The sequence below is a fragment of the Lichenostomus cassidix genome, chromosome 1 (assembly GCF_008360975.1).
Source record: "Lichenostomus cassidix isolate B80296 chromosome 1, HeHo_3.0, whole genome shotgun sequence".
NCBI classification, from domain to species: Eukaryota; Metazoa; Chordata; class Aves; order Passeriformes; family Meliphagidae; genus Lichenostomus; species Lichenostomus cassidix.
The window spans coordinates 58,976,758-58,992,330 of record NC_139479.1 but is presented as its reverse complement, the minus strand read 5'-3'; the positions used below and the strand labels follow the sequence as shown (position 1 = coordinate 58,992,330).

At 37.1% G+C, this 15,573-nt stretch overlaps 1 protein-coding gene across 2 annotated transcripts in view; it reads left to right on the top strand.

The window, feature by feature from the left end:
- Positions 1-15,573, top strand: part of VWA8 (von Willebrand factor A domain containing 8) — a 176,651-nt gene that overhangs the window by 78,308 nt on the left and 82,770 nt on the right. For both annotated transcript variants that reach the window (XM_085059145.1, XM_085059135.1), the window contains exon 21: positions 3,745-3,821. In XM_085059145.1, the coding sequence (XP_084915271.1) occupies positions 3,745-3,821 (77 nt within the window). The remainder of the gene's footprint in view (positions 1-3,744; positions 3,822-15,573) is intronic.

The following is a 15,573-nucleotide window of genomic DNA, read 5'->3' as shown; positions in this document are numbered from 1 at the left end:
TGGGCTGTGCAGGGTATAAATTTGTCCCACTACTGTAAGATCTGCATCCTGAATTGCAAAATGCCTCCTGGGACCTGTAACAACCTTGTTTATATTTGAAACTGCAGTTTCTGCTAGGAGATTAAGTAATTTCATCCTTGGTAGTAAGTGTTTACAGTGTCAGTTAGAAGGATTTTTAACTAAGGGATTATTTTGCCTTCTAATTGCATAATTTCTTGTTTGTTATTCATTAGTGCAGATATTTACTTCCCATTTTTCTATTTCAGTTGTCCCATATGTCTGATGGAGTAAAAATTATCTAATATTTGCTTTCTGAAGTATTTTTATTCCATTCAGCTGAAACACCAACACAGATGTTCTTTTCTCTCTAATTAGAATATGTTTATATTTCTGTTAAATTAAGTAACTGCAATAGTGTGTATATAAATAGCACACAGCAACTGTTAATGGCAAACTGGTTTGCCCTTTGAATGTTACCTTAGGCTTCAATAATTGCAAAATTACCTGAGATTGTGTTCTGAATCCAGTCCAAGTCCAACTCAACTCCAGTCTTTTAGTATGCTCGTATGAAAGGTAGTTCTGGTTCTGCCTGCTTAAGTAGTTTACTGCTAGCTGTGTGGGTGTCCAGAAGATCCAGTCTGATCTTTGGCACTCAGAGTGAAGGAGAGTGACTTTGTTGCCATTTTTGTAATTTCTCGTTTCTGAGGTGCCAGTAACTAATTTCAGACTTGGTTTGGTTTTGTTTTTTTCCAGCCTGGGTTAGCATTTTCTACATTTCTTGTTCACCTGAAGAAGACTGCTACACATACTCTTTATCCCATGGGGGTCAGGTGAATTTGGAATAAACCTGCTCTTCTTGGCATTACACTAATGTATAGTATTTGAGGAGCAAGCTCATGCAAGCTCTGGTTTTTTTTTGCAGTTTCTTAATGGTGCTAAAGAGCCTTCTGCATATCTGTCATTCCTTCCTTCCTTTCTATAATATTGTAACTTCTCAGTGGAGTAGCTGAGACAAAGAGGAGTGGTAACTTGTCATGAAGTAGGAATGTAGAGGGATGGAATCAAAAAGCTTTGATGTGAACTTTGCTCCATCTACTCTTGCCAGCCAAAGATTTTATGTGGTACACCACAGCCTTTCTGAAGGCACACAATGTACCCTCTGAAGCAGTTCACTCCAGAAGTTAGGCAATGTTAACGTGTTTATAATAGCTAAAACCTGATGGGAATGCCTCTTGGCTTTTAAATACTGCATGCACCTTTTAAAAAATGTATGATGTTCTGAAATGGAAGTATACTTAAAATTAAAGGAGATATGCGGAGTGTGGTGAGATGCACAGATACAAAACGAAGAAAGGGTGAGATGTGGTCATGGCACAGCTCCCATTGACTTCACTGGGTTACTTTGGTAACTGTGCTCTTTCCCTTCCTCCATGGTGGCCCTCCACCATGCTTGTGTCCTCTGAGGGTTCTCAGAAGTGAGGTGCTCTCCTCTTAATACACTTGGTGATAACAACAAATATGCAGAACTAATTATTTGGTCCTCTTTCTATTGGAATGGGAGAGGAAGAAAAACATTAGCAGTGTTTTGTAGTTCGGAAAAAAAATTTTCAGGCATAATTCTAAGAATCTATCATAAACAGAAAAGCCACATGCACTTTTAATGCACATGAAAGCCAATTGTTTTTTTAATTACAGTAACCACTTTGTTTAATATTAAGTATGTTTTACATTGATTCAATACGTTGATCTATTTCATCATCTTTGTACTTGCCACAACTGGCTGGAGTCCCACTCTGCACTGAAACAGGATATACAATCTGCTTGGGATTGGTACGGAAACTGTGTGCAGACATCTGCCTGGCCATCTTTAACTCTCTTAGCAAAAGGAAGCTGCTTTCAGCATGGGTGTTTTGTGGACATTAGGAGTATTCCTGTTTATTCACCCATTTATGATTATAAGTATCTGACTGCAAGTAGCAGGAAACATATGTGAATAAAACTGTCTCGGCACCACTAGGGGATTCTTAGCCCGTTTCTGGTTACTTTTAATGTCTCTGATAAAATTTCTGAACTTGCATATTTCCCCCCAAATGTGTATGTCCTGTAAGTTCCTGCAAGAACCTCTGAGTACAATTTCATCCCCTTTCACAGCAGTGGAGAACTGTTTCAGGTGACAGTTTTCAGAAGCTACTGGTGAAAGGTATTAAGTGTGTTGCAGCTTCTTACTACACCTATGTGTAAAGCTGTAGATTGTTCTGAAGAATCATGTGGAAGAAGGTTTGTGAGGAGGCGTGTGGCAGAGTGCTAACAGAGTTGACTCTTCTGTGTGGGAGTCAAGTCTGCAGTAGAATCTAGGTAGTTCTATTTTTGTCTCTTCTGCAGTATTCTTTCCTCTGCTCTCATGGTGAGAACTCTCCTGTGATTTCAGCTATTATACATATGGGCATGATTCTCCATTCTTATAAATGTAGTCAGAGGAGAGACTGTGGTCCCATTTTAAGAAGCTTAAACAGTTTGCAATTCTGCAGCTGGCAGTTACCATCACTCAGCTAGAACTTACAGTCATAAAAGTCATAACTTGCAGTTCTGAATGCTCCTATTCTGTTTCAATGCCAAGTAAAACAGATTAGTCAATCTCAAATTGGTTTAATCTAATCTCTTTAATCTTTCTTTGGGTTATATTTATCTTCTTTACTTTACACTGGTGTGGACTACTAGATGCATTCATACCATCAGAGTGAGAATCTCAGCAGAGTTATAGTGTCTTGTCAAACAGCTTTTGGCTGGGCTATAGTAGAGCTTTCCTTTCTACTGTTTCCTTTCCTTTTTCTTTGCAACCTTTAGCACTCTCACTGGCATTCTGACCTTCTGAGTCTGCAGCCACATCCTTGCAGGAGGAATAAGAATTTCTGCATGTGAGCTGTCATCTTGGTCTGCATGTACGTTAGCATTTTAGACCGGATCTGGAATGCACTTTTGAAAGGAATCACCTCACTGCAGTTTGATACATACTCATCTCTCTTAGGATGAGACTGAAGTGGAGGATGTTCTTCAGCAGCCCATCTAGTCCATGCTCTTTGATAATTCCTTCTCTGGGACCAGGTTAGACCTGGACTGAAATACCAGTTCCCAAAATGCTTTTATAGGGCACACCAGGGCATTACAGCACCTAATTCACTGTCATCATCTTGCACAGCTTGCTAATACAGACATCATGCAATAGTTATAGATCAGTTTTACCTCCAGCTGAATTCTGATTCCATCTGGGTCTTTTTTGGTAATTCCAGGGGAATGGGATCAGCAGCTATTACCAAGGCTGTGCCCAAATTCCATGTGACAGTTACAGGATGTTTCCTACAGCCACCAAGAATTAACTTTATGTATTAAGTGCAAGACAACTTCCTAGCATTGACATTGCAGTACCTTTGTGAAATAAAAGGGCTGGAAAAGCTTGTGTTAGTTAAAGGATGCGTGGCATATCTCTAGGGACACCATCGTATTTCTGGTAATTTCTAGTAAGACAGATAACTATTTTGTGAATATATATAAAATAAAATAAATATAAAATAAAATACATATAATTAACTTTTGTTTAGAATTTTCTGAAATTGTCTGAAGTCGTATTTACCTATAAAGGAATATGGAGAGTATTTTAGCAGTTTTAGCAAGTTACCTTTTTTGTCTTTATAACCCTTAAATATGTACACCTGAATTATGTCCTAATACTATATTTGTTTACTGCAGGGTGTTGGGAAAAACAAGGTTGTTGACAGATTCCTTCACCTTTTAAACAGACCCAGAGAGTATTTACAGCTGCATAGGTAAGAATGTGTTAGATTTCCATACTTTGTGTTTTTAGTTAATTTCTCATGTTATTAAAACTCATGTTTCTGAAGTTTAATGTGTTCTTACTGTTTGAACAAAGACCCCCCATAACGGTAAGTGGCACACAGACCACAGGAATGTGTCTGGCAGAGGCAAAAACTCCCGGCAAGGAGTGTGTACATGAATGTCACGCAATCACATTGTTTGATACAGGAGAAAGTAGAAGTCAAAGGATACTGGTGCTAAACTTTGTTCGAGAAGCAAGTAATATTTTGCTGTTATTTCTGGAGAAATTTCCCAAAGCATGAGTGCAGCAGTGCAGAACCTAAAGGCAGCTCTCCCCTGCTGCGGGGGGAGGGCTTTCCCAGAACCGGAACACGCAGGATGGTTTCTCCTTGGCCATGAGCGGTGGGACTGGTCAGACTGGGTCTTTGTGGAAGCGTCGCAGGTTTAGAAAGGCAGCTGTTCCATTCTAGGCTCCATGTGGTTTATTGGGATAATAAGGGGGGGCACTGGGGAGTGGGGGAGGGGAGAGGAGAGCCGAGGGGGATTTTAGCTCCATAGAGCCTAGAATCCAAGAGGCTCGGTTCCGGTCCCGCTGGGCTTTTATTCGTGGTGTTAGGAGGCGGTCCTGGCTCACATCAGCCACTCCGGAAGGGTCTAGGGGGAGGGATCAGGGAAAGGACACACGTTACAGCACGAGGTATTGTGTGAGGGAAAAAGTTGTTTGAATATATCACTCATCAGTCAAGAAACTTTTTTCATAGTAAAGGCATTTTGGCTTTTTTCCTTTAGCACTCCTGCTAAGCACATGTATTTCTTTCTTACCCATAAAAGTTTGGATTAGAAAATTACATCATAAGGTAAAACATGGACTTTAAGACAATAAACCAACTGAAAACTATTCAAAAGCTGAAATAATAGGAAATTATCTGCCAGCTTTTTATGACATGAACTTGAAACCAATAAATTGAAATAAAGAATAAATATGTCTAGAAGATTCATTTTCAATTGAACTGAATCCTATTTCAGCTTCTTTCCTAATCTTTATCTCTTTGTTTTCAACTTCCTAGTTTCATCACCCTGTCTTTTTCCATAATCGCTGTTTTTTAAATAGTGCTAATAGAAATGTCAATCTTTGGTATTTTGCCTGTTAACAGCACAGTCTCTGTTTTTTCACTCTCACTTTCTCACCCAGCTTTTTGTCTTCAAATGTCTTGTATTTGTATTCTTGATACTCGGATAGCTCTGTCTCATTATTTTTCTACTGCTGTTTTCCTTTATACTACTTCTTCTAGACTTCCATCATTTCTATGTGAAATACTGCTTTTGTGACCTCCTACTTTCAGCTTTGTGTTAGCTTGCCTGCTTGGAGCAGCCACCCACTCTGTCTGGGTAAAATACACTGTCATTTTTGCAAATCCCAATTATGTCACAAAGTACTACAGTATTTCTGTCTTTCTGTATGTTCTCCAGTGAGATGTGATGAAGCAGAATAGTGCTTTAATGTGAATTCATATTGCTCAGGAGAACATTGTATAAGCACCATGTTTGGGATGTTGATGGGGCTGTAGGATATATTAATTACAGCAGGCTAGTTGATGCATCACTAGGAAAAAAAGATGCGTTTATTGTCTTGCCAATACAGTCTTCTATACTCTCTGTAAGGTAGCGCTTATGATTACAGGGGTTTAGAGATGGGTTGAAGTAGAAAATGAAGCAGAAAATGATGAGCAGTCATGCAGTTTTACAAAAATAATTCGTGCACATAGGAAAACAAGAAATTTCTATTTTCTGGGTAGCATTTTGAAATGCTTTTTGAAGAACTCAGGCTGTATAGTATTTTGGTTATACTTTATAGGGTGTTTAAACAAGGATTACAGTATTGTTACTGCACAATTCTAGATTGCAAAATAAAGTAAGAGCAAGTTTACAAAAAAACCCAAACAGTTCCCTAGTAAGCTTATACATACTTTGTGGGGGAAATTCAGTCGGTAGCTTATGGCATAGATGTATTTTACTAGAAAATGTGCTCTTCATCTTTGATAGCCTTGTGTGTTTCTTCAGATTTCCTAGCTACCTACCAGAAGTCCCTTTAAGCATGCCAAGGAAAGTATTTCTAAATATAATGCTTTTAATGGTGCTCATATAACTAAATTACAGATCTTGACAAACTGATTAGGCTGAGGGGTTTTGTTGGTTTGGAGGTTTTTCAGTGTTTTGATGAAAGGGTGTAAGGAGTTCTGCTGCTCTAACTCTGCATATGTTCAGTGACATTCAAGCAGGGAGTATTTACCTTGGAGGCAATGAGCTATTACCAGGAGTAGTTTTAAAATCTCACATTTTATGTCTTGTACTTCAAGATAATGAGAGGAGATAAAAGACAGAAAAAGGAGTGTGTTTTTCATTTAACTTCCTTTCTGACGTCTGGATTTACTTGCTCTGCAACTCATTCCCATGGGAAGGGTCAGCCTGACCTTAAGGTTTCGATTGCTTATGGAGGTTGTAAATCCTTTCTCATAAGCTTTCATACAGCACCTCATTGAAAACTTTTATTTTCTTGAACTTGCTAAGTCTTTTAAGTCATGTTGGTACCATAAAGCAGAAAATCTTAATGGAAGGAAGCTGCAATTAGATTCAGTAATGACAGAAATTGAGAAAAATGTGTGCTTATAAATTACTCAAAAAGTTGGCTGCTTCCTCTTGCATACTTCTGATATTAAGAGCTGATCAGGAGTTGACCAGCTCTCTCATTGCATTAATTGTGGGGTTATGGAAACAGGTAATATGGCATAGGCTCAGCACAGCCTCTTCCTAGGACTGCACTTAAGAAGCATTTTGCTGCTTTTCTTTGTTAAGGAAGGACTTTGATCTGCCAGGATTTCCCTGTCACTCCATTTCTACAAGAGCAAGTTTCAGCAGAGAAATCCTAAATTTTGTTTACCCTCCTTGTATGATTGTCTCTATTTTGTTCACCCAGGACACCCGCTACATGTTAGAGAATAAACATCAGCTTTACCTTGTCTAATATTAAAGAACTTTTAAGAGTTCTTTATAGAAATTAAACATGTACTGGTATTACAGGCAGTAATTAAGAAAATGTCTGTAAGAAAATTTTATGCTCTCCAAGTTAATGTAACAGTCAAGTATTTGTGTTGCTCCTAAATTAGTGAACTCTGGAAGGTCTCATTATTTTATGAACCTTTTTGTTACCGCTTTTGTTGTCTCTCCTGTGAGTGGTGTGGAAAGAATATTTCAGTCATTCTGCACAGAAATCTGAAGTTAAATTTGGTAGACTAAATTGGTATTTCATTAAGTCGGGGAAATCATTTTCATGGAAACTGATAATCATAAAATCATAGAATATCCTCAGTTGGAAAGGAACCCCTATGATCATCAAAGTCCAGCTACTGGCCCTTGGTGAGGACCATCACCAAGACTCACACCATGTGCTCAAGAGCATTGTCCAAATATTTCTTGAACTTAGACACACTGTGACCACTTCATGTGGAGCCTGTTCTAGTGCCCAAACACCCTCTGGGTGAAGAACCTTTTTCTAATATCCAACCTAAACCTCCCCTGACACAACCTCAGGCCGTTCCCTCGGGTCCTGTCACTGTCACCACAGAGATCAGTGCCTGCCCCTCTGCATCCCCTCATGAGCATATCTTGCTTTATTATTCTTTGCTATACATTTATCTTGTTTTTTTTCTCCTCTCATGATAATATCTTGCTTTGAGTTTCAAAGTCTCTAAAACGAAGAAGATTCCACAGAGAGAAGAAAAAATATAAAGCTTTAGAGGAGACTCAGGCAAAAAGGTATACCCTTTACAGACTGTAAAATCCTTCTTTGCACTGATGAGAATAATAGATAAGTATAAAACCATAAGCTCACAGCTCCTCTGTATAAAAATGTCAGAAGAAAGTATCATGGACTTTAAATTGTTGTCTCCTTTGATGTGATCACAGGAAAAAAAGATTAATTTTACTTCACTTACCATCTGATTAGTAACTAATTGCACACAAATAATAGTTTTGCTAGAGTAAGATGTTCTTTATCTGTCGTTTAAACATTTAAATTTGGATCTATTTGAAATTAAGTCATACTCTCAAGCTGATTTTTGTATTTCAATTAGAATGATTTCTCCTCCTTGCAGTTACTATTTTTGTGTTGACTTTATTACAGAACTACAGCATTTATCCTTTTGTTTTCAGTGCAAGCTTGATTTATTGTTCCAGTTTTGGGATTTAGAAAGGGATTTTTGGTTTTGTTTAGTTTTGGGTTTTTTGGGGTTTTTTTGGTTTTGTGGGGATTTTGGGGTGTATTTTGATTGTGAAAAGACTTCTGATAGAAAGTTTCCTAAAAGCGTAAGTTCTCACTAGGAAGATGTAAATGTTAGTGATACCATTTTTATGGTAGTTTCTTTTGGTATAATGAGGTGCTAAATGTATAGGCATGTGGATCAATATCTATGTGTCAAGATTTTGGAGTCATATGTTGTTATCTGATCTTAGCTTTCATCAAAATACACTGCTACTCTTTAATACGAAAGCATAAAAAATGAAAAACATATTTATGTGTAATTTATTCTGATGTGCTAATTTAGGCAACTAAAAACAACCGGAAAAATACTGTGGAGAACACGCAGTGTCACCTCAAGACCTGTGAAAGCTGCCACCTCTGTTCTGTTGGTGTTGGATTTGCTTTAAGTCACATAACCAAAAAGAGCTACTGATAACATGAAATCTCTGAAACTACCGTCTGCCATCATGATTTGTGCTCTTAATGGCTGTGATAGCAAACAAAAGCCTCTCTGTCTTGATAGTCACTTTACAAAATATTAATTGGAGAAAGAACATCTGTGTTTTAAGAAACATATTTGCTAGGTTCAGGAAGGTGTGATGTTCATTTCTTTTGTGTCAAAACCTTTTCTTGAAAGTTTAGTATACATGGCACTCCTTGATTTTTTGAGATGTTCAAAATCTGGGCGTGGTTCTGAATACCTTGACTCTAGGTGGCCCTACTTTAGCAGGGGGTTTGGACTAGATGATCTCCAGACGTGTCTTCCAACCTCAACCACTGATTCTGTGATTTAGCAGACTATTTCTGCAAGGTAGCAGCTGGATGTCTCCAGCTAGCTCTTACTCTAGGCATGTTGTAGTATTGTGTCTTCCGAAAAAAAAAAAAATTAAAATGAGTTTATCTTCATAAAATTATAGAATCCATCAGTCCTTAGCTGATGGTCAAATCTGTCAGTAGGAACAGTAGTTTAAGTTGTGGGAATTAAGAAACAGCTTCAGACTCAACATTGTTTCTAGAACACAGCATGTAATGAGATTAAGTTTGATAACTTGTAGATCGTTTATTTATTGTTATGATATGCATGTAACTAATGAGTGTTTCTAAGCAGAAGTTTTCAGATATATTTTCAGGCTTCATGCTATGTTTGCCACGGATTAGCTGTAGGAAATGCAAAATTTGGAACCCACAATCTCCTCTGCACACTATCACAGACATTCCTCTACACAATGGAAAATGTCCAGGAGTAGAGAGTACTGATCCTTTTCTGTTTTTATGAGAACTTGGTTACTCTGAGCCTAGTGGGAGAACTGGATCCCTCCCCTGAGCTACTGCAGATGTGGCCACTGAAGTCATGATAAGTAAAACTAGTCAACTTCAGCTCTAATATTTTCAGTATGTAGATCTGCATAAGAACATCACCATCACTTACAGAAATAGAAGCTTTTGATGAGTAGACTGCAGTGTAATCTACATCAATAATTTATTGATGGCTGTGAATGGATTTTCTGCTGCTCAAAACCTCAGTGAATCTGCAGAAGATGTCAAATGATTAGTTCTCTTGCATTGTTCTCCTGTGTGTCAAGAAAATTATCTTCTAGGAAATTAGTTTATCGTAGAAAAAGATGATATGAATCTTCATAAAGTCATATGACAAGAAGAGGGAATGTTGTTTAGTGTATGAGGGTTGTTCTCTAAGAAGTCAAAAAAGTTAAAACAGCTTGCATATATGATTTGATGCCTTTTCATGAAAACAGAGGATGTAGGAAGTTTTCTTCTGTAGCTTTCGATAAAACAGGTTTTACCCCTAAATTACCCATTTTAAGTCTTAGTTCTCCATGTGATATCTTTTCTTACAAGTTGAGATAACTCATTTTTCTAGATATTGACATATATGCTAAAGCAATTTGTTGTAAATGTAATATTTGACACTGTCAGTGGAATACTAACTGCTATAGAAATTCCATTTTGTATCTGAAGATCTTACTATTCTTTTACAAGATATTACACTACCGTATTTTACATGTCCTAATACTACATTTTCTTTCAGAGAATTTGCTTATCACATCTTGATTTGATATCTCCCTGTCAGAGTTACTGTATTTGTTCTAGTGACTGATGATTGGAAAGTGTGACACAGGGTTCATTTTAAAAATCTACTACATTTTCTGTTGTGCCTTTTCTAGTTCCCTAATAAATTACAGTAATCTGATGATCTTTTTTTCCAAAACTTACCTGAGTTTGCATATATTATCCTTCTCAAAATAAATGTAATTTTGCTGTGATCACTAGCAATCAAATTAATGGGAAGTTTGGGGTAGGAAAATGAGTTTATGGTGTCCCTACAAGCAATACTTACTACAAACTGTCCATTAATCTTTGGATCTTAATTTTCTTTCCCTCTTTTTCAGCACATGTAATCAGTATAAAATCTAATTATCTGTTTCCCCTATTGAGATAATTTACAACTACCCTTTCAGCTTTATTGACTTCAGATTTTTTTTATTCTAATTAAAAAAGTTGTTTCAGAAGAAATAGCTCCCTTTGCCCAAGACACAGATGGATACTAGAATTATAGTGTACTTGTTCTCAGAATTGCATTTGATTATCATCTCTTGAAAGAATATAGGACCACATGAAACAATTCAAATGCTGGTATAGCTCTGCATGTCTGTTTTTAAAAGTGAGCAATACAGAAAAGCTATCTCTGTGGTGGGCTGTTGAAAGAATTGCTCTATAGCTGCACTGGTTTATTTCAGGAATCCATTGAACACAGCAAAGATGGGGGGGTGTTGTGTTTTTGTTTGTTGGCAGCCACAAAACAAAAGTCTAGGTAATTTTTCCTCATGAGTCGTGAATGTCTAGAATATTTTCTTTTAATGTTGTACATTACAGTGTGTGCTTTATTCGTTAAGTAGCTCAGGTTTGGAAATAAATAACAAGATTACATATTTTTGACATGAAGATTTGTGTTGTGAAGCACTGAGTGTATTGGCTATATAATAGGTGTCTTTATGGTTTTTTACTTGTTTTTTTCTCTTTGTCTTAAACACATTTTCAGTCAGTGAAGAGTTGCAGTCCATGGCTTCCAAGATTTCATGCCAACTGATGGTCCCTGTTTCCAATGTTGGCTTTTCATAAGCTGGCTGACTAACTCTGCTATTGTCAGATTCCAGGTGTTAGAGAGCTACCTTATTTGTCTTTTTTGTAGGAATTGAATTCAGCTTTAATATCCTGCTGCATGGCTGTTATGGAGAAAAGCTCAAATTACAAGACCCTGTTGTTTCATTTTCCTCTAAAGCTGAAGTAAGAGTTTCTCTATCAATTGAATGTATTCTTAGAAACAATAAGGGAAGCTGTAGGGTGTCATGTTTCCCCATTTATGGATTTTACAATTAGGGTGAGTGAATTTTCCATCTTGTTTTGGCAGATGGATCACATATAAGTAACTGTGTAACTTCAGATTTAAGCATATAACATGAATTAAACATAATTCCCTTTGACCTTTCTTCTGCCACCTGCAGTCCTACTGAGTAATGAGTACCTTTGTAGTCCAAATAATTTCTTGCATTTTAAACAAACTTACGTCCTGCTGAGTAGCTGTAACAGCCTAGCAGGGGAAAAAAAAAAAGTGGATTTAATTATCAGTACATACAGATAAGTCAAAAAAGCTTTACAGGGTCATTTTTAACGGAGAAATGAGACAGCTGGTTGGCTTTTCAGATATGTCAGAATTTCCTAAACATAGCAGTGAGATCATACAATGCAATGGCTCTATGATGGGTTGGCTAAAAAAATTAATTTGTAAATGTCAAAATCATGCAGATTGATTCCTTGTGTTGAGATTGCCTGCTCTTCATCAGGATAATCCATGAGTGGATTAACTAACCAATTAACAGCTTCAAATGGCCTTTGGACTAATTATTTTTCGAATACTCTGAAATTAGGTCACAGCAGATGGGTATATTCATGTCTGATTGACATGTAACTGAGGAGAGGCATATATCTATGTACGTAGGTATTTAGATAAGAGATGCCTCACAGAAATGAAGAACAACAATTTCTAGAGCACACATTCTGCATCTCTGATTTTTTCTTTCAGCTGTTCATTTGGTGAATCAGAAGGTGGCCAACCCTGAACTTGGTTTATATAACCTTGTTACCATGGGCAGGGACCCCTAAAACACAAGGTTGCCTTGCACAGATAATCTCTTACCCTTTCAGCCTCAGTGTAAGTACATGCAGAGGCCAGGACTGTATTCTTCTGCTCTGGTCAAGATGGGGTAACTCCAGGAAATGTGAGTGTTTGTCATGTTAGCTGGGGCCCTGACACTGTGCCCTGTATTTGGGCGTAAGCTTTCCTGGGGACTCAAATCTTAAAATAAAGCATTGGAACACCTTTTTTAAGTTAGAGGGTAACATCTAACTCTCTGAGGTTGATGGAAATTTCTCCTGACACAGTTCAGAGTTCTTCTCCAGAAGGAAAGCGTTGCTGTCAATGAAACAGTAACTGTCATGGTAGCATGTTTGAGTCAGTCTACAGACCTCAGAAATACCTGCCTTTAGGGTAAATAATGCAGCAGTAGCAATAAAGAAATAAAAAACATGAGAATAATAAAAAACATGAGAAGAATTCTCAGAAGTCCTACTATGAATTGAGTGGTACTGTCAGAGGAACTGCTGTATTTCAGTAGTAAAAATTTTTTTTTCCTTGTATTTTTTTTTAATGGACCACTTGTGAGAGTAGCTTCCTTGATAAAAATAGAAGTACATTCTTAGGAAGGACATTAGTGAGCTTTTCATATTTTTCTTTTATAATCAGGCAAAGACAAAATTGCTTCAGTTGAGTAAGATGACAGTATGTCAGACAGCTTTTCTCACTCACTTCTACTTTCCTGCAGTCTTGCTCCTTTGTGTCAGACCTATTTCCATCTTGGGTGCTAAATCCGATGAAATTAGGAGGTTTTGGTATTCATGTCTTTGTTAGAGCCTGTTAGTTACTATGAAGGTGCTATTATTACTAAGTGAACATGAGCTACAGTATTTAGTTCCTTTCCTGGGGGAATTTTGAGTGCCAGACATATTTTACATTTAGGAAACGCTGCTTGCCATGTTGTTAAAAAATATTTCAAACTTAGCATATTTTTATCTTTATATATTTCAGTGTCTTTACATTTACATAATTCATTGCAAAATGGAAATTTAAGAAAAAACCCTAAGGAGACAATTTATTTTTAGCCATTCTTTACTGTGTTTGGGACATGTTAGGTTTCTGATGAACAGAAATGAATGATATATAAGTGTATAGCATATGATTCTGAATGGGAAATAACATTAATCTGTAATAACCCTTGTAAAATCATTCTTATATACATGTCTGAATGTAATAGCCTAAGCAAATACAGGAGTTTTGCATACACTTAAGTTATCAAACCAATGGAATTAATATTTGACTTTATATTTAACTTCTATAATACATTGCAAATTCCCCAATATATTTCCTTAAATATTAAGGCTGAATGTCAACAAAGTAGAAGAAGGATAAAATAAGAAAAAAAATAGAAGATAGATTCAGGATGTCAAAATTTATTTGAGTTTGATACCTACTGTATTTTTTCTGATTATGCTACTTTTATAATAGCGCTTAAATTACCTGTAAACTCTTGTAGTGTTTATTTTCCCCAAAGATATGTCAATTCTGTCTTCTCTGAAGAATGAGATCATCCTAAGGATTTGTGTGGGCTGCTGGTGGTGCTGAGCACAATTTAGTATTCCGTATCAGGGGGTTGTAAGTAATCTCTGCAGCGCCAGAGGATTAACTCACTCACCAAAAGTAAAATAAACTGTTCCATGTTACAGTAAAGCACCATTTGACATTTCTATATTTTCTTGCGTCATCACCTGTGACCATCCACAGCACCACTAGAGATATTAATTTCCTGGTGTGTTCTGTTCACTTTATTGCTGTTCATACATTAGCTCCTAAGTGCAAATTTATGATCTGTAAAGCATCCTGTAATGCATCTTCCTTTACATTATTCTTGGCATATGCTGTCCTCAGATCCTCTCATTTTCTCACCTTTCTATTACCTTAAAGACATCATAGTTCAAATTTGACAAATCCTTCCCATTTTTACATTATAATAATTCCTCAGAACATTTTTCCATGAGTTATTTCGGACTAATTAGTACCTGAGACTGTGCCTTCATGTACTCTAGCGTTTGGTTTACACATTTTAAAATTCTTCTGCACCTGTATAGGCTTGAACCAGAAATGTTAACTGATAGTGGAGATAGGCTGATACATACAATCTGAGAATTTAGTCCCTAAATAATGTGTCTTCAAGATGCAAAACTCATTGGTTTGTTGCTGGTTTTGGATCCATTATTGATTTCTCTGCCCAGCATATAAATTGGTTAGGCAAGCAGGATGACAGTAGAGGCTTTGTTTTTGTGTCCATGGTAGGATTTCTAAGATAGTAGATAAAAAAATTATATGTTGCAAGTGAATACAATGTTAACATAACTGTTTGGGGCAGTGTTATTGCTTGTGACAGGCAAAATTTGATGAGGTTAAGTGATGTGAAGGTGGTCCCAGCTTTGTAACCTTTCCCCTTTTGGATTAAAGTTTGGAAGAAGTAGCTAAACATTAAAAGTCTCTTTTTCTGCCCTATGCTTATTCCTGTGCATGGAAACTGTGGGATAAATCAATCATGGCCTTAAAGCTAAACAAGAAATTATTAGTTATTAGGGACAGAAATCCTGCTGACAGCAGTTTCAAATAAAGGAAGTGTGCAAGTTATGCTCTCAGTTTAAAACTGTAATTGGAAGCTGGCTACTAAATAGTGTGCTGCAAACAGTACTGTTTGATTTCCTGTACCCATGGAGCTTATCAGAATTGTTGGTTTTTTACAAGGTGTTGCAAAATTAAAGATAGAGCTAAGGTGAATATTTGGAAGAGTGAGTCAGCTAGGCTTAAGCAAACATTTTTGTTACACAGCACAGCTGTGAAAGGTGAGAGCTTTTTGTTGCATCAAACCTTATATAAAGTGCAAAGGTTACCAACCTAACCAATGGACCAATATGTGGATCTCATGCAGCGTTTAGTGAGGCTCTCTTGATGTATTTTGTCCTGTGATCAGCCCATCATTCTTTTGACACAGACTAATCCAAATTTTGAAATACAGGAGGAAAGGGGTGGCATAACCTACTTGCCCTAAGATTGAATTTCCTGTTGCCCATGAAACTGTGGGAGTCATGGGAACCTTCTGTCACAACCCACCTCTGGATTATTCTCTAGCTCATTGGTCTGCCTGACCCCCAAAAGCAAATGCGATTGGCTGTACAGGTACTGACAAAGGTCTGGACAGGTATTTTAAACAATCAGGAGCAGTTTTCCCTAGGTTATGGACATAATTTATATAGGTGAATCCATTGTGGTGATGTCT